At 41.9% G+C, this 27,726-nt stretch overlaps 1 protein-coding gene, 1 long non-coding RNA gene and 3 other non-coding genes across 6 annotated transcripts; 4 read left to right on the top strand and 1 right to left on the bottom strand.

Moving 5' to 3' along the window:
- Position 1: 1 nt before the first annotated feature.
- LOC112565556 (serine-threonine kinase receptor-associated protein-like) lies at positions 2–5,311 on the bottom strand. The gene is made up of 7 exons (XM_025241065.1): positions 5,158–5,311; positions 4,566–4,701; positions 3,891–4,045; positions 3,377–3,476; positions 2,959–3,096; positions 1,426–1,562; positions 2–954 (listed from the first exon to the last, which is right to left on the bottom strand). The coding sequence occupies exons 1-7, from the start codon at positions 5,270–5,272 to the stop codon at positions 746–748; spliced, it is 990 nt and encodes a 329-aa protein (XP_025096850.1). The 5' UTR covers positions 5,273–5,311; the 3' UTR covers positions 2–745.
- A 13-nt stretch (positions 5,312–5,324) lies between these two features.
- LOC112565557 lies at positions 5,325–8,621 on the top strand. 2 transcript variants are annotated; one of them, XR_003099437.1, is made up of 6 exons: positions 5,325–5,388; positions 6,112–6,192; positions 6,554–6,655; positions 7,091–7,418; positions 7,807–7,988; positions 8,561–8,621. It is a non-coding gene; the product is annotated as an uncharacterized LOC112565557 (long non-coding RNA). The 2 variants fall into 2 exon arrangements; XR_003099438.1 differs by lacking the exon at positions 5,325–5,388 and adding an exon at positions 5,433–5,579.
- An 8,360-nt stretch (positions 8,622–16,981) lies between these two features.
- Positions 16,982–17,052, top strand: Trnag-gcc. The gene has a single exon. It is a non-coding gene; the product is annotated as a tRNA-Gly (tRNA).
- Positions 17,053–18,928: 1,876 nt separating this feature from the next.
- Positions 18,929–18,999, top strand: Trnag-gcc. Its single transcript has one exon. It is a non-coding gene; the product is annotated as a tRNA-Gly (tRNA).
- Positions 19,000–20,126: 1,127 nt separating this feature from the next.
- On the top strand, positions 20,127–20,197 carry Trnag-gcc. Its single transcript has one exon. It is a non-coding gene; the product is annotated as a tRNA-Gly (tRNA).
- The last annotated feature ends 7,529 nt before the right edge of the window (positions 20,198–27,726 follow it).

Below are 27,726 nucleotides of genomic sequence, written 5' to 3'. Positions count from 1 at the left end.
ATGACTCCAAGCCCAAATTTTATTGCCTATGGTTTACAGCAGCTGTTTGATTATATATAAGTCTGAACTATGTTCCCTCCTTTTATTTTGTATTCTGTAAACCTTTTGACATTGTGAATCAGTGAGGATACAAGAGGGACAACTACTGAGGATAAAAAGATCAAACTTAATGATGTAGCCTTGTAGAAGAGAAATTATAGTGTTGCAGTTATCTTCCAACAGATTCACCTCGCCTCCCACTAAAATTGAGTAACAAAAGCTGCTAACCCCAAGACTATTTTTTTGGCAGAGCAGGGAGGGAGCTGACTGCTGTAAATCCAGAAATATGGAAACAGTCTATGTGCCTATGGTACATTTGTCATTCTTACATAAACAGAAACTAATCAATGACAACTATAAACAGCTAATAAAAAAGGACTTTAAAGATTAAAAAATATTTTTTATGTTTGCAAAAATTCAGTCATTTTTGTAACTTTTCTTCTGCAGCCTGTGTCAGGTAATGAAACTCTTCACTCAATAATGCCAATTGCAATGCATTTAACATCAAAACTGACTGCCAACAATGTAGCCTCCATGTTAGGGACACCATCAAAACTGGCTGAACGCTGTCATCTCTCTCTTCGGGTTACGGTTTGAATAAACCTGAGAGCCACCTCTGTCTCGACAGGACTTTCTTCTGAGTCTGATGAAACCTTTGCTAGATGTCATACAAGCCGTTCCAAGTAGCATAGTAGCAAAACTCAGGTTAAGTCTCAACTTTGAGTTCTGCGGTATTGTTCTGGACATCAAATGAGTTGTTGTCATCAGGAACTATGCATTTCCAGAGCCCATAGGTTTTGCCGACTGTGGTCTGCCACAGACGCAGAGTACCGTCCTCACTGCCACTGGCGTACAACTCGCCATCAGGAGAGAACCGCACACAGTGAACGGGCCCAAAATGACCTTTGAAAGACTCTGCAAAAGCACAAGATCCTCTAAAATAAGCAAATAATTCAAAAACAGCTTCCAACATCTAATCTACATTTGTGAAAAATCTTATTTAGAAAAGCACCATTTTCTACAATCATGGATGTTTGGTTTTGGGTTTTTGAACCTTACAGCTCCACAGTTAACTGCATATAATTGCATTTTCTAGTTACATGCTAGGCTGCTAAGGTCTACGGCTAGCCAAAACATGATTGCTGTGCCCTGTCCCCTAACCACTACCACCCCCCAATTTACTAAGCTGTGATTTTACATGTGTATTTTCAATCTCAATAGTTTTTTTTTATGCAGTGTTACGATACAAGTAATAACATAATCACACTGGTCAACTGAAGTGGCAGAACAATTTGTGAAGCTTTATAAGCCAAACAAGATAGCAAGATTTTGATTTCTGAGCTGCCTTTTATTATCAAACATGGAGATGGATTTTGTGTCACTTACCAATTTCAGCACCCGTTTCATAATCAAACTTGTACATTTTGAAATCCTCTCCACCAGCAACAAAGAATTTCTCACATGGGTGAAGTGAGGCAGAGTTGATTGGTGCCGGTGCTTCAAACTCTTTGATCTTTTCTAATCTGTTATAAAGAAGAACTCCCATTACTCTTGACTGAGCAATAATGATAAAGCTGTTGCCACAATTAAATGTGGCATTACAGATTTTGTAATGTGAGCTTAAAACCAATACATTGTACGGAACATGGTCGCCCCGATACCAGAAGCCCCTTCTCGTAACAATTAAACGGTGTAAATGGGTCTGGTTCAGCCACATGACCCGGCACTACACTGAGACCGTCCTTCAAAGTATCTTGCAGCATGCACAATAAAAATTTCAAACAGTAATCAAAAGAAGAAATAGTACTGCAGAAGTAATGAGAAGAATTGATATATAGTTAAATTTTCAGATGATGTTGGCCCTGTTGCAAGGTACACAAGAAAGATCATGGCACAGCATTTTCAAATTTTGTACATTGTTGTGATGCAAATTTTCTGGAATTAAATGTAGATAAGACAAAAGAGGGGAGCATAGTCTTCAGAAAAAATAAAAGATGGTGCTGTTGTTTCCCATGTAATAGACAATAAACCTGTTGAGAATGTTGACATTTTCATGTATCCAGACCCCATATTTGATTGCTAGGTTAAGTGGGATGTCAACAACATTGAACATATTGTTAAGCATGGCAGCAAAGAGTGCACCTTCTTTGCAAGCTGAACATTCATAAAAGCAGTCTTGAGCTGTTTTTAGCTGTCATTCATTGAAAAATCTTTTACCTCTTTCCTTTGTATGCTGAATCCACAAACTGATCATGATAAGAACAGTTTGAACAGTATTGTTAATATATGTTCTATTGTGATTGGTGTCGAGAAGAAGGATTTAGCTTCCTTTTGCGATCAGCAAATTGTCAGAAAGCCATCCAGCATTTTGTCCATATTGCAACATAGACTAGCAGGAGAATTAATTTTATTCAGCTTGAGCAGATGTTATGCTATGCTCGTGTGTAGAAGTACTCTGTAGCACTTGAAATTGTACCTCATTTAGTCCAGTTGCTCAAGAACAGTTGCACATGCAAGGGTGTGAAGAATGTTCTAGATGTAAGACTGCATGTTAAGTTTTTTTATGATGCCACTTGCCTTATCCTTATCTTGTAGCTAACACTTGTTCTGTCTTTATTTTTGTAACTTTCGTAATTGAGCACACTTCCCAAGTATTACTAATAGTATAACTAATAGAGTTAGTCATTTGTCAATAAATATTTGTACATATTTTGCCTTGTCAGGCTTCAGATTCTGTGATCATGCACACATCACTGTTTTTATTACAGGGGTGCTGGGGGTTTCTAAAAGACAAATGATTTCTTACTGGATATATTGATGAGAACTTCAAACAGATCTTTCTGATTTACTAACTTAAAATATCTGATGAATGCAGCGTTTGATCGTGCAAACATTTATATCAGAACTTAGATTACTTACGTCTCTGAATTGTAGAAAGCTATAAACTGTCCATATGTGAGAACAATAGTTTTCCCATCTGAGCTGAGTACCAAGCTGTTAGGAATAGCAGAAAAGTCCAGCCTCTTCAGTTCTGTGCCATCTGATGCATCCCAAGCCCTGAAGCAAAAATTTATCTAGAAACATGATGACTGGTGAAAATGTAGTGCAGCTTATTTTTTATGATGCAAATTAAAGACTCCATGTATATAAGGAAGAAATAACAATAACAGTTACACAATGAAACTTAACATATGCACAAAACTGATCAAAACTCTTTACTAACTGCACCTTTAATGACTAACCTCATTTTGTCATCTGTGATCACATTGATCGAATAACACATGTAATAATGACCATAGGAAAAAAAATGTGTGAACCAAAGCAAATCCATTAATACCTGACTGTTTTGTCATCTGAGGCACTAAAAACTCTTTTTCCGTCAGTTGAAAACAGAGCAGCCCTGATGTTGGATGTGTGACCAGCAAACTGTAAAGGCTCTGTGCATAAAGAAGGCAAACAAATTGTTTCTACTATCCCTTTAAATTATGTCTGAAAGCAACAGTTTCTAATATTAAAGGCTGAACTTAGTGCAGGAGAAATGTTCTGACCCAAAAGAGAGGAACACATTAGTGCTGGCTACGCTAGTGATCAATTGCTTCCATCTGGTCCAACAAATACCCTCGCCTTCGTCTCCTGGGTCAAACCATTCTTTTCTACAACTGTGGAAATTCAGACTGTAAACACACAGACCTGTTGCTTCACCTCAAAACCTGCTTTGCAGAATTTGAACACAAAAGATGGTCAGGCAGTTTTTCTCATCTTACAGAAGCAACTTAAACTAAAGGGTAAGGTCATATTTACAGAACGATTGCATTAGAAAATTAGAAAATGGGTAAGAGAAAAAGATTTACCAGCATCTGTCTTGTTTAGATCAAATATCCTGAGGAGTTTTTCATTGCTCCCTGTAAGAAGATGGGTGCCAGCTCTGTTGAAGTCCACACTCTTCACAATATGTCTATGGGAAAATGTGTGCAGCTCATCTCCTTTCTCTGCATCCCAGATTTTTCTATTAAAAAAAAAGAGAAACAGTTTTGTCTGAGATAAATTATGCGTCATGTGTAGTATAGTGTCGTCACTTCACTGCTTTGTTTGAAAGTCCTCCCCACCTCCACCACTGGCTTCAGTTTTGTAGGGTGGCCACGAAGGCTCTATTATTAACCCACATAAATATTTTCCTGAAATCAACTAGATACACCAGGCACATGACAATATTGTATGGCAGTCTTCCAAGAGTCTTAAGTATTGTGTATGTAGCCATAATAACAAATGCACATAACCCCCAAATCAGCAGCAGATATCAACAAAAAATTTCCTTAAACTAAATCATCATTGTGTGTACAATGACAAATAAACAATGAGTTACCTGAAAGGAATAATAAATTTTCATCACAAACGTTACCACCTATCGAAACTAAAACCACAAGTGAAACCAATCTTATGCTTCATGTAAGTCTGTGTGCATGTATGTGTGTGTGCACACACCTGCATAGGGCATGGGCATGCATCAATATGAAGAAAAAATTTACGCGGTAAAGTCAGCAGCTCCTGTCGCAGCTCGTGTTGCATCTTTGTTTAAAGTAGCACTCCAAACAGCTCCTTTATGGCCTTCAAATGTTCCAATCCAGTCACCGGTGTCTCCCTGTCTGATCATAGGTTTTCCATCTGCAAAATAATGATACAGCTAAGCAGCGTTTCCACAAGCACAAGCTTTGTCTTTCAAACAAGAAATGACACACTTTGGTAAATGCAAAGGGAATATCGGTAAAGTCATCTGTCATTTTGTTTTTTTATGTGGTTACTTATTTCGAAAAATCTGGAAAATCGAGGGTGTGTTTGGGAAAATAACACTGTCTCGAGTTCCTTGTATCAGCCCACCAATACTACAAATAACTCTTTATTTTTCTATAAATGGCCAGAATCCCACTACCTTATCTTAAGAAAGTGTACGAACAATGTACACAAACTACCGGATATTGGAAGCGTATTCACTTTTTAGTACAGGTTGATCCACATCACTAGTGTGCATGGAACATTCACTCTGCATCCCGAACATCTGCGTCCAAAAATATGGAGCACTTCTTTCAAAAAAGCTTTATATAGAATATATAATTTACTTACCTTTGCAGGCACTTATCAAGAAGTAACCGCAAGGAGTTATATCGCTAAAGTCCAGATCAACAACTGGCCGGGTATGACCACTGCAAGTTAACGGTGTCTGCCGAAAGTTCGCCATCTTTGTACGTCTTCCGCCGGATGTTGATTTTTTTTAACCTTCCTGGGCATGCGCAGTACGCAATAGAGGAAAAACGCGCGAGAAGACAAACAGAAATACAAAGGTGACCACACTTTGTAAGTAGATTTGCTGCAAATTTATAAGCATTTGGTTATTGCTGACACGTGAAACCTTTTTGTTTATCAGAACAGAGAAGAACTCTTAAAGTTGAGGTCTTTTATTTATCTTTTACATCGACGAGAGTCTGGATGCGAACAGCTAACGCCTACCTCGTCCATGAGATCAGGAAAGTAGTGCGCTTGACTAAGTATATTAATTATTATAGTACTTCGTTTGTAATTAGTAATTACCTTGGTCTTATTTACATCTGTACTCTTTGTCGCTGCGAAAAGTGCGAGATCACATTTGAGATTTTTGCTGTATGCGGGACTGTAGCTATTTAGTTTGGAGACGTACCAACGACTGTCATGGTTACTGATATAGACGAAATATGATTGAAATATAGGAAGCTTAATGTTTTCCAAGGTGCATTGAAAACTAGCAAGTCCCAGTCGCATTTTAAAGCCCCTTTCATTATATCTGCCATAACCTTTATTCCTGCTATTGCCACCCTTCTTTTGCCCTAATTAATGCATCTGGGATTGTTAGCATATTGGTGGTTTTCTGTTGCAAAACACTCTGCAGTCCTCCTCCCTTCCCCAGGGTAAAAGTAAAACCGCTGTTAACTTTATTTATTAATGGATCTATTGAAAGAGAATAAGTCCTTATCAAAAGATGTTTTTCTTTACTTGCCTGTAGACTGTAACATGTTTACATTAAACTTTGTTATTTTGTTTCAGAAACAGGAAAACTGAGCAATGGAAGATGAAAGCACAAATTGTTGCCTTGATTTATATATTGAAACATTAGAGAATCATACTGTAAGTATAAAATGTACATATATTTTTAGAGAATGATTATAAGTTACATAATCTAAATTAACAGTGATGCTGATCAACCAGATTTTGAGAAAATGCATGTGGTGGGTTTGTTCTGGTAAATCTAAAAAATTACCAAAACTTATAATACTAACTTGTGTAATATATGGTATCATAAAAATCAATTATATCAACTATCATGCATTTGTGATAATATTTCTGTAGTGAAAAAGTAGCAACTTCACTGATAACTGAGAAGTGTATAAAAATATTCATCTGGCATGTGGAAAAGTAGCTGTATTTGGTAGCCTATTTGTTAATACTTTTTTTTTTTACAATTTTTATTTTTGTGTTTTCCTTGCAGAGTGGAACTAATGTCCAGAGGTCACCATTACATGTTAATGAGAACAGCAATGCCACATTTGACATCTATTCTGACCTTGACATGCTTGATAATCTTCCTGAGGTAAGTGTGTTACATTTAAATATAATCATTATATAAGAGAAAAAAACCCATTACCCAAACACACATCCATCTAAGCTTTGAGCACCTTTACTTAAATACATGTTCATGTGTTTGAGTACCAATGTTTATGTGTAATGTCCTCAGTTTTTCATAGCTGCTATCATCCATTTGAAGACAGACCAGGCAGAGCCCCATATAGAGTTAAAAATAAGTAAAAACTTCAGATAAATGTCAAATGGTGATCAGCTTCAAAAAGAGATAAAATAAAGAAATGTTTATGAATAAAGAGATTGTCAGTGCCCCTGCTTGGAATCAAGGAGCTTGTTTAATCAGATGCATTTTGGATGTATTGATTTCATTGAGCTTATATGTGCAACATTGTATTTTCATAGCCATTTGTAGCACATTGTCTGACATTAAGTCTTGTGTTTCCAGGCAAATTGGGTTACATCCAGAGAGTTTAGGGATGTTTCTTCAGGTACTGAGCAAACTGAGACAGACACAGTCACACGTAAGGTTAACATGGAAGATCAAACAGCAATGTGTGTTAGTGAAGCTGCTGTTGCATCGGATAAACCAAAAGCTAGCCTCATAGAAGGAACAGCAGAACAAGAGAATATAAAGGCTTGTTCACACTTTTGCTCAGATAGGTGATAGCAAGCACCAACAAACCCATGTAGTAGGTTTTCCTGCTTCTCTTTCTGGAAGATCATCAGAAAGTCTCTCCAATGCAAAACCTGATGTGCCTGCAACAAGTAAAAAGGTGAGAGTTTAATACTTAGGTTTGTTTTATTCGTGCTAAAATAAAAAACAAGTGTTAATTTACCTTTGCAACCATCCAGATTTGTTAGTCTATCTGACCTTTTAGCCAGACTTAAGCATTTTATCTCACAAATTATGGACCGAAGGTAACAGCCATTTATGAGTTCACCAGAAGCAACAATTTGTTTCGGACAGTCTATTGATCCTAAAAGTAAGCATATGTTTAATTCAATGTGTTTATTCTGAAAGTGACCAGATATAATATGTTTATACTAAAAGTGAACAGATGTTTAATACAATGTGTTTATTCTGAAAGTGATGAGATATTTAATACAGTTTTATTCTAAAGGTGAACCTGATGTTTAATAAAAATATATTTATTCTGAAAGCTGAGTAAAGAATCATCACTTGGACAACAGCTGAAGGAATCAAGGCAACAGCTCAGTGTCTGGCAGAACAAGTTCAAGGAGTTGGAAGAAAAATACATCACCTTGAATAAAAACATGCTATCTTTGCTTCTGACTGCTCGCCAGGAAGTGGAAAAGAAGGACTCGCTCATTGCAAAACTCAGGTTAAAAAAAAACAAAATACTGATTTAAAATACACTTTGGTTTGATGACTGTGTTCATTTATGGGGAAAAAATAAATTGTAATAAAGGTTGGTTCGTGATTACATTTCTGATTTGATCTAAAACACAAATAGCTATAGGTTTAAAACTTTCTGGTTAAGCGTTACCTTTTAAAAAGTTTACTGAAGCATCAGTTAAAAAACTTTTTTCAAGAAGGTAAAGCTTGTATGGAAAAATATGTTTCATTGACTCTAGATATCCTTTATGTTTCACAAATCAAAGATGTACAGTCATGGATAACAAATTGAAAGTTTTTATGTACCTTGCAAAAATACCACCTTTTCTGCATCGTGCCTGTACATGTGCATGTATATGTATGCATATGCATCGTGGAATGCACATTCTGTGATGTTAACTATAAAATTAATCAGGAAAGAGCACACTTACTCTTACATGCACATCCTCTCTCACATGCAGCTTACATGTACATTTTTTTTAAGGGCTGTGTTGCATGAGTAATGCACTCTTTGGAAGCAAAAAAAAAAAATGGTTATTTTATACATTTAATTTACAGAACAAATCTTGGCTGTAAAGGATCCTTGGAAACCCGAACATCAGACGCAGCAGTAAACACAGATCTTTCTGGCCCTATTGGAGAATCTACAGTAGCACAAAGTTCACCTTCCAGACACCTCTTCAGTTCTTCGGAATCGGCAAAAATAATTTTCATTTCTTCTCCAAATGCGGGTGATTCTCACACCAATATCTTTGCCAAGGCAAGATTCTCCCAACAAGGAAGGGCGTAACTAAATCTGTCAGGAATAATTAAGAGCACCAGCATGCAGACAACTCCATGTAATCTGACTCTTCCTCAGTCAAAGATTGTAACTTAGGTGGATCAAAAAATGCTGTGGCATCTGTGGTTCCCCGATCTTCAACATTGTCTTCACCAGCTTCATTGTCTGGGCATATTTCTGAAGATGTTAGTGGATCACCACCTGTTGGGTCTTCTGTTGACATTTCCTCTGAGATAATTCATATTGCATCAAGCTCTGCCATAACTTCCACAAACGTTCCCCTGACTGACAGAGCCCATCAACAAATGAGATTTCAGATGGTGCTGTTTTGACAATTGCTGATATTCTCTGTTTACGAGTGTTATCTTCTTTTCTCCAACATTTATAGTAGACGATTGTGAATTCATTTGGTTTATGACAATTTACAAAGCAGAAAGTAAAATCCCTAAGAATGCCACTGCAAGTAAACTCGCCCCATCTGTCATACGCACAAAATCAGGATCGTGCTCTACTTATTCTGGTAGTCAGATGGAAACAGATCTGATTACTACAGAGAATGGACGCTGGAAAAAATAATAGGTTTGGGATACCACAGGAAGAAGAGGAGAAATTCATAACAGTTCTCTGATAAAGACCAGGAAGGTAGTGCAAAAAGTTGAGATTATAAATAAAGATGTGAGTGAAGCCTCAAGATTTGGCCGGATGTGGCATTACAACTAAATCTTGATAAATCTGCAAAGGAAAAGGGACTTTGTATGCCAAGATTAATGACAAAATGCTAACTTGTCTAAGACAAGCAGTAGCCAGCCAGGTGAAGTTCATAAGAACACAGTCAAACAAAGAAACCTTCAAGTTATTGAAATGCATGAAAAGGCAGCCAGTTCACATATGATAAGAGACCAGAAGAAAAAATTTTCAAGAAAGAGTGTGCAAAAAAATGCGAAATACTTTTGTGAAGACAAAGAAGAGTCTGCTAAAATTCAAATCAGTAGTTATGAACATGCAGAAAAAGATGAAAAGAGAGATAGCCTAATAGAAAATAAATTTAAGAGCTCTTTAAGCAGCCACTCTGATTCCTCAAAAGACAAGATGGACAACAAAGAAAATTTTGATTGCAGATCACAAAGCAAACAAAAGAATAAAAAGATGTTTTTGCAGAAAGGTAGGGAAGGAAAGAAGCCTGAAAAGAGAAAAGAAAGTGAGGAGCCAAAATGTCGGAAGTACTGATGCCAATTCCCACAAAAGGGGCAAAGACGTTGAAAAGCAAACAGTGGAAAAAAGGTTTTTTAAAAAAAAAAAAACTTTTTTTGAAAACAGGAAAAGCCCAGTCCCCCAAAGTGGTCAAAGATGCAAGTGGCAGTAATAAATTTTAAACACAGCCCGATAAAATTGGTCGATAGTAACAACTTTGAAAATAAAAGTAACTGTACATCAGAAACGATTGTAACTGCCTTAGTACCAAGTGGCAGGATTTTAGAGAAACAAGGTGCTTTACCAGAGCCCTGTGTAATCCAGGCTTCTGGCACAAGTAATGAGCAAGTACAAACAGATGGCTTCCAGGTAAATGGACAGAAGAGAGTCCAAGTAGAGAATGAGGATGAAACACCATCCTCTTTAATTCAGAAGCATTTCTCTGTGGCTTCAGATGATAACCATCTGAATCACATCAGGATCCAGGGGACAGAGGCTTCCCTAGAACCAGATACTGTGAAAGTGTTTAACAAAACTAATTCCCAGAATGCTGCCTCATCAGATCACAGGCACTGCCTGTTGGACACTGTTATTGTGAGCAGAGATTTAGAATTGAGTGTATCAACAGACACTTCTGATGAATCATCTTTAAGTGACTATGATATTCCATTTGTTGTGGGCACAAACACTTTGCAAGGTGAGAAAGAGGTTTGTAGCAAAATGGATGCAACAAAGAAAGTTATCTGTTCCAAAAACAGAAAGAGTACTCCACATCAAATTCCGAGCAAGAAAACACGTGTTGCTGACAAGACCACCGTGTCCTTCAGTTGCGCTAACAGAATGGAGGTCAGTCCAGCAGAATATTCTTTGGGATCATCTACTGGATATAAGTTTTTGTGTACTGATGGCTCAGCAGCGGGTGATTCTAACTTGCAAAATCTGTCAGAAGTTCATAAAACTGCTGGCAGCATCGTCTGGTCGCCAGATAAAAGTTTGTTAGATGTTTCTAAGCTAAATCAGCCGATTAGCAGCCGGTTTTTTGAAGCTTTTCTTGGCATAGTTGAAAACAGTGTCACATCTACATGTACTAAGCCTGCCAGAAAAATGTCGAATGTCAAGATTTTAGATGAAAGCAGTTTCTCAGACGACGAAGCTGCTAGAGACTTTACCTGCTTTCTTAATTTCGCAAAACATTCCAAACATTTTAGCCAAGAACCTAAACCTGACGTTTCACAAGTAGGCATATGCAAGAATGGTTCTTCTACTTCTTCTGCACAGCTTGTAATCAACAGCCACAAACCAAAAAGTGTAACCAGTGAGCTAGGAGTCTATGAAAATACCACAGACTGTTCTCCAGCGGTGAGGCTTGACACCTTCTTGTTTGAGCATTCAACTGTCCAAACATCTTTGGTTCCTAGTACTTTTTCAGAGACTTCTCTTTCTATATCACCGTTTTCTCCAAGTTTTTCAAAGGAAACCAGCTTGGTGCAATCATCTGAAGAAGGCATTGCCTCAGAAGAACGATTTGTCAAATTGATCGCAGATGTCCCTGATATGGACATGCAGCAGCAAAACAGAACTGAGGATGTGGATGATTTCCACGCTGCTTCCAAACAGTTCAGAAAGTCGGGGTCCCGAGGTAGCAAGGCGAACATGCATGTCTCAAAGTTACAACGTGATCGTAACCAACCTAAGGAGCCAGCCTGTAAGAGTGAATGCCTCTGTGTGGAAAAGTCGGGGCTCAGAGACGGCGGAGATAGATGGGATAAAGAGCAAAACATTTTGGGTGATAGAATTAAGCAAATGAGCCAAGCTGTGAAAAACCTGACATCACTCAGCCTGGAAAGCCTGGTTCAACAGCCAACAAAGGTCAGTGTGAAAAACAGAGTATTAAAGAGGGCAACTCCAAATTGCAGGATCCACTTTCAGGCGTAAGATGCGGCAGTACGAGAGGCAGAAAACGGTCTGCTTCTGCACCTAGTGTTGCTTCGAAGGTTGTAGAGAGCAAGTGTTCTTTTGATGTTAAAGAAGCATCCCTAAGCTTCAGTGATCAAAAAGACATTCATCAGATACGTAATGTAAAGAAATGGGAGTTAAAGTGTCATTTCCAGGAGACTGCAGTAGTACTTACAAAACCTGCTAGAGCTCGATTTTGTGAGCTGAAGGACGGAGAGATTGAAAGTTTTCACACATCCCCGACAAACACTTCATCGCCTCCAGACAAGAACAGTTTTTCCAGTTTCAAGGGATTCAGTCCTGAAAAAGGTGAACTGGTCAATGTAGATGGCATGCAAGACCATCGTAGTTGCAGTTATCTTCCAACCCTGCATTCTCACTCTTCTGTGTGTAATTTTTCTTGGCCTGAGGATGCCCCGTTTGCAGAGCTAAGAGAGAACTTACTGCACAAGAAGCAGCAGAATACAGAACGCTTGGCCTTGAGTAACAAAAGAGAACGAGTCACTGATTGTGTGGGAGAGAGCATCAGAAGCAGAGTCGCCAACTCTTCAGGTTCTCAACTTATAGAAGATACGGATGATAAAGACAAGAAACTTAAAATTGTAACGGATTTGCGCAATAGTCTTCCTAATATGCTTCAGGTGTCTACGAAAGAGGAGCAGATGAATGTGCCTGGCAAAGGGAAAACGTCAGGAAGAGATGAAAAGGGAGGAACAGAAGGCCGTTACAGTCATCGGAACAAAAGACTTTCTCGTGAATCTCTCAAAGGTGTGACGATCAAAAAAGCCCGTCTAAATTCGTGCCCACGAGACAGACAAACTCTAGGAGCTGGTAGCGAGACAGAGAAGTATGATGATTTGTATGATGATACAAAATCAGATGTCATGCGAGGCTTTATCGAGTCCCAGGCTAAACTGCACCTGCTTCCAAAACACATCCAGGAAAGACTCAACCCGAGCTCCAGCGAAATATGTGGCTCTGCTGAAGCTGGCAGTAGTTGTGTACAACATGTTGAAATCAGTCTCATCAGAAACAGTCGGAACCATGCGGCCACGTGCTCCGAAGACTCAAATAATGAGGGTAAAAAGACCAGGAAGAGGAAGGGGAAGCAGAGAAGAGTGAGGAGTTTGACGATTCCTTCATCGTCGTTGACAGTGAAGCCTCAAATGACGGGCCTGTCGCTGATCATGAGAAAGATACTACCACGTATGATGATTCCACAGACAGTAGTTGCGCCAGGACGCGAGTGTACGTGTCCAAAATCAGGGCCGCTCTCAGCGAGAATGAGAGCGCATGTTGCTCCGAGACCGAACAACCGAATCCGATGATTGCGATTCTGACAGAAAAAGCAAGGAGCTTGATGGAAACAGCAAGATAGCCAGGACTGATGATCATCAGAGAGCGTCTAACACGGACCATGGAGAGGACATGAAAGAACTGCTGGCAGAACGCCAGAGTTGCGTACGATACCTCGGTTACTGGGAGGAAGAAAACGCGGACGAGAAGAACAATGAAAATCGCCGTGCTGCTGACACCACTGATTTTCTTCTAGAAGACGGCGGCTAGGAAGAGTGTTGGACGCCGAGTTTGTCCCACTAGAGACCGAGAGGGAGGATGCAGATAACAGAGACAGTGGCCATGGTAAGGATGTGGGAGACTGTATGGAGGATAACAATGTTGAAAAAGAGGAGGGATCGAGGTTGGCTGGTTCCGAGACAAAGGGGACAACATGGTATGAATTCAAGCAGCCAAAAGGTAGATCTGCGCAGGCTGCTACCAATGAAGACGACGACAAACCAATCAGTCAGAGGACGCCTGATTATTTCTGCGGTGTGGCTTCTGACATCAACAAGCCTCCATCTAGTGGCGAAGGAGAAGAGGGGTCGTATGGCGCCTCAAGACAACTTTTTTCCGAGCAGACGAACGAGAAGTACATGAATGAAAAAACTGATGAGGATTGTGGCGGTCGGCTGGCATCTGATGAGAAGGAAGAGGAGGAGCGAGGTGCCTGCGATTTATCGGAAGAACAAGTTCGTTTGAAGGATGCTCAGAAAGATGATGATGGAGCTGACCAGACAGACAACCTGACAAAGGACGCGTTGACTTTCAAAGGAAAAGACATGGAGGATGGCGAGTGTCTTCACAGTGATTCGTCTGTCAGCGAAGACGAAGTAGGGAGAGAAAGGATATGGGCGGAGAGGGGCAAGATGTCTACAGTGACCGCTTCGCTCCCCTTCCCTCGTGTGCCTGGCTTCCGGCGAGGGTGGGAGTCCATTGATTGCTTGAGTCTCGGCGCGGGCGCCGAAAGTCTGGGCTACCTGGACGAGCTGGGCGTGGAACTGTCGTGCCCAGACGCAAATCATACTGTCACTTCCAAGAAGCATGACGCTAAAGCCACCCGCAACTTCAGGCTTGACACCAGCCTTCAGCCTTCACAAGCGCAGGAAATAAATGTCGCACGCACCTGCAACGAGAAGACTTTCTTGCTGGAGCCTGTTCCACGGAATGACAACTCGCGTGGTCATGGTCGTCAGAGCGGCAGGACTAGCAGCATTCCCATCAACAACGTTCCAGACAGGACGGTAGGAGACAAAGCGCAGTCCAAGCAGAAGCCGAAATATCGCCAGTGTGTTTCGTCCTCTGCAAGCGACTTCCAGGACCAACACCGACGCCTGACGCATCATCGCAGACCTCAGGAAAGGCGTCATGGTTGTGGTGCTGGCGGTGGTGGGTGCTTTGATGCAGGTGACTGCCGGAGGTCACGGTCGAGTGCGTGTGGTTGCAGGCGACATGGCTGCGATCACGACGAGCAGGTTTCCAATTCGTGCAGGTCGAGAAGCAGCTGCCCCGAGAGCGCCAAGGCATTCTGAGAGAGAGCACCACAACGACCAGCACCACCGCTACCGCAGTCCTCGCCGTCATCGGGACTGCAGTTGCTGCAGGCGTGAAAGAGAAAAGGCTACAACGTCCTCTAAAGGTTCGAGGTCCAACGAGGGGCAAGGTCGACACGCGAGATTAGTACACGGGAGTGAGTTTTCTTGTAAAGGGAAGAAGTGTCGCTGCTGTGCTAAGAAGTACCCTTCCGGTCGCTCAGTCTGCGCTGCTCGGAGTCGTTCCAGGTCGCCTCTCCGGTGCCGAGGAAGGGACTGTCACTGCGGGTTGGAGAGACACCACGGCCAGAGCAGTTCTCGCACCGCAAAAGTCGTAGGTCGAGGTCATGGGCGCCGAAAAAAAAAAAAGAGAAAGGCAACGTGTTGTTGATGTTAAAAAAAAAAATTGCAGTAAACATACTCCACGACATTCATTCTGAGCGAAGAGTGTCAATGTTTTGTTTAATAGTTAATACTAGAACAGTTTTACGTTGCTGATTAACGGTAGCAATCGCCGTTAGCACTTATTTCCATTGTGTCTGCAAGATGCAAACCATTAAACATTAACATTCGTTTTTGCGTTTTTGAGGAAACGAGTGAATGAATATTCTAAAACTCGTTAAAATTTTTAGTTTCTCATTTTGAATATTTGTATAAGTCAGTCACTTGGCGCATATATCTTTGTAAACATACTCTAGTAAAACGTTTGATTAACAAAAAAGTGTTCATTTGTGGAGACCAAATATGTTATTCAAGATGTTTCATTCATTGGCTCTTCGTTTTTGTTTTTGTTACTTTTATTTATTGTGCCATATTTAACGCGAAAGGTATTAAGGAACAATGCTCATGAGATCCTTTATAATAACATCTCTTCAGAAATATAAAAATAGTTGACACTCATTACAGTGAACACATACTCACACTCTGCGCGTTGTAAAGCGTTTACAAGATGGAAACGGACTTCATTCAGGAAGTGTCTAACCCTGTCTTGAGCGGCCATCCATCCAGCCAACATTTTTTTCTTCGACCATGAATTTTTCATATGAAGATTTATACTTTGATACATTGCCTAATATTAGTTCATTCTACTATACAGGTTTGATATTAATTAGTTCCTTTTTATATTGTATTGTGGAGATGACGCTGGGCGCAAAGTTATTAAACTTTATTTGAGACATTTAACAGGTTTTGAATGTTGAAGTGAGAAGGAAGGGATGACCTAAAATGTTTGCATTGATGTTTCTTTAATCACTAACCTGCTTCCACCCTATTAATGCTATCAAATCCATGTCTTCTGTGCTGTTTTAATTTCGCACTTGGGTTAGTTTAGTCCTTGTTTCTCCTCGCCGCAACGAACACCTCGCCGGTGAATAGACCACAGAAATAACACGGCCAGTAGTTTTCTACCAACGATAACAACAACAAAACTCACGGTAAACTCTGGAATTTGCACGCGTAGTCACCATAGACACAGCCACTATCCCCACAGGGGATCAAGGACTCAAACTGGCAATATCCCGTTCATTTGTCATTAATCAAACTTGATCATGTCCCCTTTACAGATCAGGTCTGTGATCAGAGAGAAAGACCATCATCCCGATGTCAACACAGGTGGTGACAAAAACTGACAGGCATAAATATTCACAGTAGTGTACTGATACAAATGTACAAGTTTCACACGCCTGAAGATACAATAAGAACTTAGTAAAAGCAACAATAATCTTTGCAACTCCTCCCCTTGCTACCTAGCTCGGAGAAGTGAGTTGTCTGCCCACTGAGAGGCTGAGCTGCCCCTTTGCTGGCATCTTTGTTGGTCTAGCAATGGCCACCCTGCTTGGCAGCTTTTCTGCCCGGGTAGACTAGCGCTGTCCTTAGTCCGCTCTTTGGGCGGAAACATGACCGACCTTAGTGTTGGTGGTACTAGAATAACTAGAAGATAGCAAGCTGGCTACACTGCGGTTTAAACTCCGTCATGCGTGTCGTGTCATGTGACACACTTGACGCGCCTGCGTGACCTAGAGATCATGACCCCACCACCACCACCACCACCACACACAAAAAAAAAAAAAAAGGAGCAGCGAGCGATAGACACTGCTGCAACGACTTTAATTTATTTTTAATAGACCGGGGAAGAGGGGCAGAAAGAGAACATTTTCAGTATGTTTCCTTGACAGAACAGAAGCATCGGTGGTCTAGTGGTAGAATACTCGCCTGCCACGCGGGTGACCCGGGTTCGATTCCCGGTCGATGCACTTTTTCTTTTATTTGTATTGTGCATGAAACTTTTTGATTCTTATATCTCATTCTACCAGACTATTAGAGTTTCTTTACTTCGTGATTTCCATGCCAAGCTTTTGATTGCCTTTATTATTTTTAATGAAGAAGACACATTCTACAATTTCTTGAGGTGTTTAATTTAAATGAATGAACGACAAAGTATGCGGCAAAGAGAACACAGCCAGTAGTTTTCTAACAACAAAATTCACAATAAGTTCTGGAATTTGCCCTGATTTACAACAGACAAAACCTCTATTCCCACAATGAATCAAGGACAGCCAATTGACGTTATCCCGATCATTAATCAAATGGATTACACTCCTCTACCAGTTACAGCGCTTCAGGTCTGTGATCACAGAGGAAATAAGATCATCCCGATGTAGACGCAGGCTGTAACGAGGCTAAAATGAAGCCCGTCATTTGATTCCAGAAGCTGAGAGGCTCAGAGATTGCAAGTAGTTTCTCCAAAGTTTGACTCCTCCCTCCAACCCGAATGGATTGTGATATGAAGGTATTGCCCAACATTTCGCACATATTTTGCTTGAGAACTCCACAGTCCACCTAAATATTACGGCTCAGTCCAGCTTCCGGAGTATCCAAGACATGGTCCCCTCAACCGCTGGTGATATAAGGGCAGCACAGCAAGAGAAAACCTTAAGTCACTAAGAAAACCCTCAATACAGTCGGATCTCCATAAGTCGAACTCACAGGGATCCGAAAAAAATTCGACTTACGGAGTTTTCGAGTTAGGGAAAATGGCGTAATAGGCGCAGGTAACAATTAATTCGATATAGGGAGGTTTTCGACTTAGGGAAGGTCGACTTATCGAGGTCCGACTGTATCTAGCACCTCTAGGACTGGGGGTATTTTAGAAAGAAAAGAGAGAGAGAGAGACTTTCAATGAGCAATCATGAGAAAAACAAGTAAGACAGAGATTAGGAGGAAGATGAAAACAACAGAAGTGACAGTAGTGAATGAACAAGATTCAAACTACAACAGAGTAAAATTATTTATAAATAAAACCTTGTTGTCTTATGCATTACTGCTGCTGAACCTTAGTCTGCGCATTTATTAATTGCCTAGAGAATTACTTTCCTTGCTTTCTAGATGTAGTCCCTTAATATGCGTCTTTGCGTTCAAGTGAGTGTCTGAATGTAACTCCCCACCCCCACCCCACCCACCCCCGACCAGCTTATGACTACACAAGATGCAAGGTCTACCATATACCTTTTAGGTGAGGGATGTAGGATACTTCTGTAAAAGCTTCGTTTGACAGAAGGCGCTTTATCCGTGCAGCTATCACTCATTTTCCCATGGGCAGTGCGGTTTTTTTTTTTCCCAAGGGAACTATGATAAACGGTCTGTCCCAAAAGCTGTCTTGTTTGCTTCATCTTCACTTTCATCCACTCCCCTCCCAACTCCTCCCGACCACATACAGACTTTCACAAACACACCGGACATATGGACTAGGGGTTGAGTACAATCAGTTCGTGTTTCACAGTCTGTGAAGTTTGCCAGCGTTGCGTAGATTCGATAAGATGGACACAATTGATACATGAGCTGAAGATGTGTGTGTGTGGTGGGTAGGTGGGGGAAGCGGTGTTTTACGCAGAGCCAGCATCTAAAGCTATATCACGGCAAAGCAACCAGCTGAAGACGTGGTTTAGAGCGTTTCCCTGATAAGTTTTGCTGCCTATCGTGTCACGTGGCACACAGCTGCACACTTGACTTGTTCCTGTGTGACCCCAAGGGATAAGCACAGCTGCAACGACTGTAATAAAATCCCACCGCCACCACCAAGAAGGGGAGAAAGAGGAAACATTTTCAAAATGTTTTAAGAGGAACATAGAAGCATCGGTGGTCTAGTGGTAGAATACTCGCCTGCCACGCGGGTGACCCGGGTTCGATTCCCGGTCGATGCACGTTTTGTTTTCTTTCCGTCTGCAAATAATGTTTCACAGACATTTTCTGTGTCTTGTATCTCATTTTACCATGCTCTTGGAGTTTGTTTATTTTGTCATTTCCATGCTAAACCATTGGTTGGCTTCATTGTTTCTACGCAAGACGGCACAGTGCGCAATATCTGAGGCGCTTAATTCAAAAGAACAAACAAGAACATATGGTAGCGGGAGAGAACTGTCGATGTCATTAAACAGTCGATATTGTCACATCTATTCTATACAGAAAAGTGGTTTGTTTGTTTTTACCTTTATTCCCTTAACGTTTTCTTTCGTTTTCCCTCTGATCACAATACAACTTTATTAATCAATTACAGCTGTTCATGCTGTAGCAATGTTCATACATATACACGTTGACTACAGGGACTGCATCAGGACACTTCAGGCGATCTCAGAACAGATACTAACAATGGAATCAAGACTGTTACTGTTCCCTTGAGAGAGGCTGTGGAACCAAGAGATGACAGAAAAAGTGACGAGACTGATGATAGAGGAATGATAGAGCCGAGTGAGAATGACAGAGCTGACAAAAAGATCTAAATTTCCGTAGGAGGTACACAATCATGCAGTCTCTTACAAAAAGTTCGTGTGGTTCAAAAACAGTTTGCATTAATTATAAACTCGTCGGGTAGATTGCCGCGCATTGGTCATGTCAGATTACTTATTTTTGCTTCTTCGTATGTTTCTTGAAAGTTAGGGTACTGACAAGTCGGTAGTGCAACAGAAAGGCCAGAAATCACCATGCAAATTCAGGGTGAGGCATCGGTGGTGTAGCGGGCGAGCTCGACAGTCGGCAGGAGGACAGGGTGAGGGTGTGCCCTAAACACAGTGAACCACTGTAGTAGGCAATGCGACCTTTTCTATGAAATATTACTGAATGTTTACCCGAGACTGGGTGTCCGGCGATCCATCTGCAGTCATCTTGCAAATATTCAAGAATACATGATAATATTACGTTGAACTAATGACCCCCTATCGTCTGAAAAAAAAATTCAGATTAATATAATATATGTATTCAGGTAGCTGTATCCTGCTGTGACCCGTGAAGGAAAGACCGCGAAACACTCCTTAGATAAAATCGTTCACATCCAGCATCGGTGGTCTAGTGGTAGAATACTCGCCTGCCACGCGGGTGACCCGGGTTCGATTCCCGGTCGATGCAATTTTTATGTACAATTGTTGGATGTAATTTCTATTTGCAATTGCTTTGTTATAACAACAACAGACACGAAATTCACACCAGCCTTACGTGCTGGTCTCGCATTTCAAAGAGGTGTCAGATATTAATATAATGTATAAAAATAGTTTCAAGTTATCAAATTGTATAGAGTTTTTTTTTAAGGAAAAGGTTAACCAGACTGATGTGTGGGGAGGATGAATGCACATCACAGTTCCACGGATCGCAATGATTCTTCCTTTAATTCTTCATTAATCAATGAGTGAATGAAAACTCACCTGCCACTGGGACTGAACAAGCGAGTCAGTAGAGGGGAGGCTAGCGAGTAAGGCATAAGATTTTGTTTTTGGCAGTTGCTTCCCTTACACCGCAGAGCTTCTCTCGTGCTTTGGCGCCGACTTGTGGTCAGAAAGACAAGTTTATATTGAAGTCCGTTCAAGCCACTCCCTGCCCGGGACCATAATACTCAGCTCCGCCGGTCCGTGCTCTACAGGACTGTGTGCGGACTTTGATCAAAAGGACCAACCTCAACTTCAACCTTTGTCCACATCAAAGGGTGTCCACGCTCTCCATCATAGCGGCCCACATTATAAGACTGCCTTTACCCCAGTGGCAGTTCGACGCGGTTTTACATGAAAACACAACAACAAAACAACAATACCACATAAAATATACGCAAAACACTATCTTTTACCTGGTGGATCTGTCAAAAAAAACTGTTCTGACAACAGCAGTACTTAAATTTAATATTCGTTATTAATTAATCTCCGAGTGAATGAAAACTCAGCTGCCACTGAGACTGAACAAGCGAGTCAGTAGAGGGGAGGCTAGCGAGTAAGGCATTGGATTTTGTTTTTGGCAGTTGCTTCCCTTACACCGCAGAGCTTCTCTCGTGCTTTGGCGCCGACTTGTGGTCAGAAAGACAAGTTCATATTGAAGTCCATTCAAGCTACTCCCTGCCCGGGACCATAATACTCAGCTAAGCAGGTCCGTGCTCTACAGGACCAGCGGCGGCGTTAGGGGGTGGCAAATGGGGCGGCCGCCCAAGGCCCCGCTCTCGAAGGGGCCCCGCGCTGTAGCTCCGAGGTCATCTTCATGACTTATTGCTAGCTGTGTTAAACAAGTTGTGAGAAAAAAACTGACGTTCAGAAAACACTTCTAAGTTCTAATGAAGCAAATTATTGAAGCCATGTCTTAACTTTAAACCCGACAATAATAACAAGCAGTTTATTAAGTTATCGTCACCATATTATTTCGCTTTAAGAAAAAACCGCTTCTGTCACAAACGGTTACGAACAATTAAAACGCTAAATTCATTCGTTATTTCGCGAAATTGATCCAGCCTATCTAACTGTATATAAATCAGTGCTTCCGGCATCATATAAATAGGGATGTTGATACACGTACTCCATTACCCAGGCCCCGTGTGTTCCTAACGGTTCCTAACGCCGCATCTGTACAGGACTGTGTGCGGATCAAAAGGACCAACCTCAACGGGTCCTTTGTCCACATCAAAGGGTGTCCACGCTCTCCATCATAGCGACCCACATTATAAGACTGCCTTTACCCCAGTGGGCAATTCGACGCGGTTTTACATGAAACACAACAACAAAACAACAATACCACAAAACATATACGAAAACACTATCTTTTACCTGGTGGATCTGCAAAAAAAAAAAAAAAAAAAATCTGTTCTGACAACAGCAGTACTTAAATTTAATATTCGTTATTAATTAGTCTCCGACTGAATGAAAACTCAGCTGCCACTGAGACTGAACAAGCGAGTCAGTAGAGGGGAGGCTAGCGAGTAAGGCATAAGATTTTGTTTTTGGCAGTTGCTTCCCTTACACCGCAGAGCTTCTCTCGCGCTTTGGCGCCGACTTGTGGTCAGAAAGACAAGTTCATATTGAAGTCCTTTCAAGCCACTCCCTGCCCGGGACCATAATACTCAGCTCAGCAGGTCCGTGCTCTACAGGACGGTGTGAGGACTTTGATCAAAAGTACCAACCTCAGCTTCAACCTTTGTCCACATCAAAGGGTGTCCACGCTCTCCATCATAGCGGCCCACATTATAAGACTGCCTTTACCCCAGTGGCAGTTCGACGCGGTTTTACATGAAACACAACAACAAAACAACAATACCACAAAAAATATACGCAAAACACTATCTTTTACGTGGTGGATCTGCAAAAAAAAAAAAAACTGTTCTGACAACAGCAGTACTTAAATTTAATATTCGTTATTAATTAATCTCTGAGTGAATGAAAACGCAGCTGCCACTGAGACTGAACAAGCGAGTCAGTAGAGGGGAGGCTAGCGAGTAAGGCATAGGATTTTGTTTTTGGCAGTTGCTTCCCTTACACCGCAGAGCTTCTCTCGTGCTTTGGCGCCGACTTGTGGTCAGAAAGACAAGTTTATATTGAAGTCCTTTCAAGCCACTCCCTGCCCGGGACCATAATACTCAGCTCAGCAGGTCCGTGCTCTACAGGACTGTGTGCGGACTTTGATCAAAAGTACCAACCTCAACTTCAACCTTTGTCCACATTCAAAGGGTGTCCACGCTCTCCATCATAGCGGCCCACATTGTAAGACTGCCTTTACCCCAGTGGCAGTTCGACGCGGTTTTACATGAAACACAACAACAAAACAACAATACCACAAAAAATATACGCAAAACACTATCTTTTACCTGGTGGATCTGTCAAAAAAAAACTGTTCTGACAACAGCAGTACTTAAATTTAATATTCGTTATTAATTAATCTCTGAGTGAATGAAAACGCAGCTGCCACTGAGACTGAACAAGCGAGTCAGTAGAGGGGAGGCTAGCGAGTAAGGCATAGGATTTTGTTTTTGGCAGTTGCTTCCCTTACACCGCAGAGCTTCTCTCGTGCTTTGGCGCCGAGTTGTGGTCAGAAAGACAAGTTTATATTGAAGTCCGTTCAAGCTACTCCCTGCCCGGGACCATAATACTCAGCTCAGCAGGGCTGTGCTCTACAGGACTGTGTGCGGACTTTGATCAAAAGGACCAACCTCAACGGGTCCTTTGTCCAAATCAAAGGGTGTCTACGCTCTCCATCATAGCGGCCCACATTGTAAGACTGCCTTTACCCCAGTGGACAGTTCGACGCGGTTTTACATGAAAACACAACAACAAAACAACAATAACAAAAAAATTCATCTCCACTTCACCAAACAGACTTACGTACAATCGTTGCTCCGGCTCACACGTGATCTCCATTCATTTGCACACAACAGCATTCAGAAGTCGCACGGCGAAACAACGGACGGCCTCAGTCTCTTGGCCTGCAGACAGGTTCGCAGAATCGACTGCCCGAGGGAAGTTAATGAAACTCTTTCAATACGATACACCTGTCATCGCGTAGAATTACAGACACTTTCAGAAGTGTTTGCCTCTTAAACATTGTATGAAGATCATTCTGAGGTCTCCCAATGACTTTAGAGCAGGTGTATAAAACACGATTCAAGCAGTTCTTGTCCTTCGCTGATAAACTGTTGTAAAAATTAGATAAACGAGGACAACATGCTCTCTATATGAGATCTATAGAAGAGCTGAAGAAATTTCTAAGAGAACAAGAAAGACCGGCTTCCGGAGAAGGAAGAGGTGCTTTTGTTCCTTCTTCACTATAGCCTCTGTGTTGGTATCCCATCAAAGTTTCCGGTAGATGATAGTGCCCAGGAATTTAAATGTATTGATGATTTCCACATCCTCGTCATGAATGACAGTTATTGGACATGATTGAGAATTTTGACGGAAATTAAAACAAGCTATTTGGTCTTACTTACATCTAAAAAATGGTCATCGCACCAGGCAATAAATTCTTCCAAGGCTACAACATGGATACCCGCTAGCCCGCCAAGAAGAGAAAGCCAAGTGTCATTAGAGAATTTGACGAGATATTGACCCTCGTGATTACTGCGACAGGTGTACGCAGGTGTGCAAGATGCAGGTGTTGGGATCATCGTGCAATTTATTGGTTAAGGCGTCGGCAGCCCCTTCTCCCAACTCCTCACACTCCACCAGTCGCTGGACCCATGACCACATGCACAGGAAAGCGGCCAGAGGTCACTGTCCTACTGTTGTTTTGTTTGTTGTTTGTATTTATGGCAACACTGTATTTGCTTCCGAGCGATTGTAAAACTTCAGCAGCAGGTAAGGCAAAGGTCAAGATGCCCTAGCTCAACGACCGGAGGGCAGAGGTAAGTGGTAACTGTAACCCTTGCCCTCGGGTGTCTTTGACCTTCCCTGATAAATCAGGAGCCCATCCTCGCTGAGAGTGGCTTGGGCGGATCTCGAACCAAGCACTTCATGCTCAGAAGTTGCGAAGACCCTTGTAGCTTGTCCAAGTAGCGGCACTCGACAAGCAGAAAGGTCTCTTATTCATCAGCGGTCGCCTTGGTTTCGGAACCCGAAGATGTGGAACTGGTGTGCAGAAGAAAGACTTCCAGTTATATATTTTTAAAAAACCCTTACCCCAAATGAAGCCAGACAGGGGCCCTACCGAGATCTTCCAGATTCGCACATGGGAAGAAAAAGCCATCATCTGAAGTTCGGTCCGCGAATACAATCTCAACGCGCCGATGTTCAAAGACCTCCCCTCGCGCTGCAGCCGTACGGAATAATTTCTTGTTCTGATTATTTTTGCCCTTCATAGATAACGTTAATAATGCAGCGTCTGAAATGTTCTCAGGCATTCTTAGGCAGAATAACCTCGCCCGATTCTGCCCGAACGACCATCCGTTCCTCATGTTCACAGCCTTTGACTTAATGCTTCAATCCAGGCAACAAATTAAGACCCTTGAAGCCCCTGCTGTTATCGGCAAGAAAAAGCCCTCGTTCTTTCCCCCTAACCCTCGAGATGCAAGATCGGCCAAGGGCTGGCACATGCCCGCGGGAGGCTGTAGAGTTCTAGAGAGGGAGGTAATGGGCTGCTGGGCGTACGTTCCTGTTGTAATTAGTTGCACCGATAAATGGAGAAACAAACTGTATGCCTTTGATATTTGCTTGTCTGCAGTCGCTCTCCACACACACCTTCTTTATCTCTCTCACTGTGTGTTTCCCCAGGTTGTGCGGTTTGTCTTATCGAATCATTTGTAACACAACAAATTTTCTCTACTTTCTCTTAGACTTTTGTGCACTCGGGCAAGGGACTAGAGTACCAAGAGAAAACATATCAACCAGGGTTGGTTCCCCCAATATCCACCACACAACATATCTGGGCATCTGTCGTACCAGGAAACGTACCTTCTTTACAAATCAAGAAGGAAGGAAAGAGAAACAAAGAATAAAAAGAGAGGGAAGTTGGGAACCATGCTCCCAGACATAAACGGCTGTCGTTCTTCCCAGACATACGTGTCATGTGCCTTTGTTACACAGGACAGAGAGCGGATAGATAAGAGTGTGAGTCATAGAACATCGGCAGAGAAGACTGCAAGCGATAATAAAACGAAAATAATTTATACCCCGCTAACTGTTCTCCCTACAACAATACTTTATTGTCCACTACAACAATAAAATCAAACGTCCGCTAACATCGTGAACCTTAAATATCTACTTATACAATCTCAATATATCAATTCAAGATCGGAAGTTGACATCCTCCCTCTTTCTCACCTCTCGGCCCTCCTCAACGTGTGAGACTGTTGTCTCTACTTTTCTCCCAAAGGGTAAAGGTGAAGAGAGAGAGAGTCACGCTGGATGGGTTGGTTGGTTTATTTAGTAGGAAAGTGCTTCAACCTCTGCACTATGGGGAAAGATGGAGGGGAGAGGAAACCCGGAGTACCCGGGGAAAACCCCTGACCCCCAGCCCTGCCTAGTCACCGTTATAGTGATTCTTTGCTCCACATAAATTATTTCATACGACAGATCAATCCTTTCGTCAGCCCAAAAGCGTTTAATTCGTGTCTTAAATGATTCAGGGTGTGACAAAAATAACTAAGAGCTTCAGAAAAAAATTAATGGGCATGAAAAACCGGATGTCGACGTATTACACCAACATCAGCACGGATGCCTCTCCTTCCCTTCGGGACAATGTGACATGCTAATGACCCACTGCGAACTTGCTAAGAAGTGAACAAACCCCTTGAACTTCTCTTCCCAGCCTCGAGGGAACGGGGGAAAAGAAGAAAAGAGGAGTGTTATCCACTCAGACATCGCTGTCATTTTCTTTAGCGAATATCACCCCGAGAGTTATGAGAAAGTGCAGCCCGAGCAGAACTGTTACATTTATGAGAGGACCTGAAAGATTCATCACTTATTATCAGGGGACACAACTCGGAGACCGCGGCGCCAGCAGTCTCGCCAAAAGCTCGCGGTGTCTCGCGCCTCGTGCAAGACGAGATTTTCCTGGGAGTGATCTGGTATGCACGTGCCAATCGCTATGCGATCACATATGAAGAAATCCAATATTAATACTAACAACCCGAGGAGTCCTTTGAGTATTGCCGAACCCCACTAGCTTTATTATTATTAGTTCTCTTTGAGTTCCATCCAGCATCCGGCAGCACCTGGATCCATAATGCATCGCGCGCTGACTGAGAATACCGCAGAAAGACAAATCGTACTTTGGGCTCAAGTGGAACGAAGGTAAAGTAAAACGAAAACAAGAAAAAGCAACAGAGAATAAGACATGAAAGACTGTAGACTGAATGGTTGCTTCCATGGAAACGAGGAAGAATTTGTCATTGAAGCCTGAGTTTTCATTATCGTCCCTACTATCATCGGTGTTCCCGTACACGGGGAGATGGGAATAGAAGAGAAAAAGGAAGAAAAAACAACCGTGTGGTTTGGGTGGAGATGCATGAAAGAAAACTCTTCTGGGGTCTGTGTAGGTATCGCGCCGTTTCCTTAAAATTTCATTTAAATGCAAATGGGTGTTGAGACCTTATTGCGCATGTCACTGGCACCTTCAGCGGCTGCAGACGACGTTTCGACTGCACACTGTCGAGTCGCGAAGTTCTCAGAGCACATATCTGGAAAAAAGGGGGAAACTGAGAAATTAAATGAGGAATCGTTTCGGAGAAGTGATGGTCTGCATCTTGAAGTGGAAACTAGTCCCCCGCCCTCATCTCTTACCCCCACGTCTCCTCCCATTCCCTCGTCCAGTCGGAGCTGCGAGGGCGCCAACAGCACGTGTCCTCACGCACACAGCGCTCCATGGGGTTGCATCTTCACAGTGGTACATAAAAGTGTCTGAACACATCAAGGACTAAGGTCCATTTTCTCTACAAGGACTGAACATCAGTCATCTGTCAGTTGTCCTGTCGTTGTGGGGATGACAAGGATAGACATGGCTGCTGATCCTTATGTGGATCTGTCGTGGATCTCCCTTCTGTGGGAAAGGAGACTCCTAAATACTTAAGTATTGACCGTGATATTTCTGCAGCATACCCACAGTGCAAAGGGTACATCTCTGACAGGAAAACAGCTTTAAAAAAAAAAAAAAAAGACTTGACATTTTACAAATAAATAAGTAGCCTAAAAATCAAAACAGTG

The sequence above is a fragment of the Pomacea canaliculata genome, linkage group LG6 (genome assembly GCF_003073045.1).
Source record: "Pomacea canaliculata isolate SZHN2017 linkage group LG6, ASM307304v1, whole genome shotgun sequence".
Taxonomy (NCBI): Eukaryota; Metazoa; Mollusca; class Gastropoda; order Architaenioglossa; family Ampullariidae; genus Pomacea; species Pomacea canaliculata.
The sequence above is the reverse complement of the archived record's forward strand: the minus strand, read 5'-3'. Positions and strand labels throughout refer to the sequence as shown.

Excerpts from the sequence above, each read along its gene's own strand:
- LOC112565556 (XM_025241065.1), bottom strand. The coding sequence starts at position 5,272 with ATGGCGAACTTTCGGCAGACACCGTTAACTTGCAGTGGTCATACCCGG. Across the intron at positions 3,477-3,890 it reads TCTAAACAAGACAGATGCTG|AGCCTTTACAGTTTGCTGGT; the intron begins GTAAATCTTTTT and ends CTTTATGCACAG. Across the intron at positions 955-1,425 it reads TGAAACGGGTGCTGAAATTG|AGTCTTTCAAAGGTCATTTT; the intron begins GTAAGTGACACA and ends GTGCTTTTGCAG.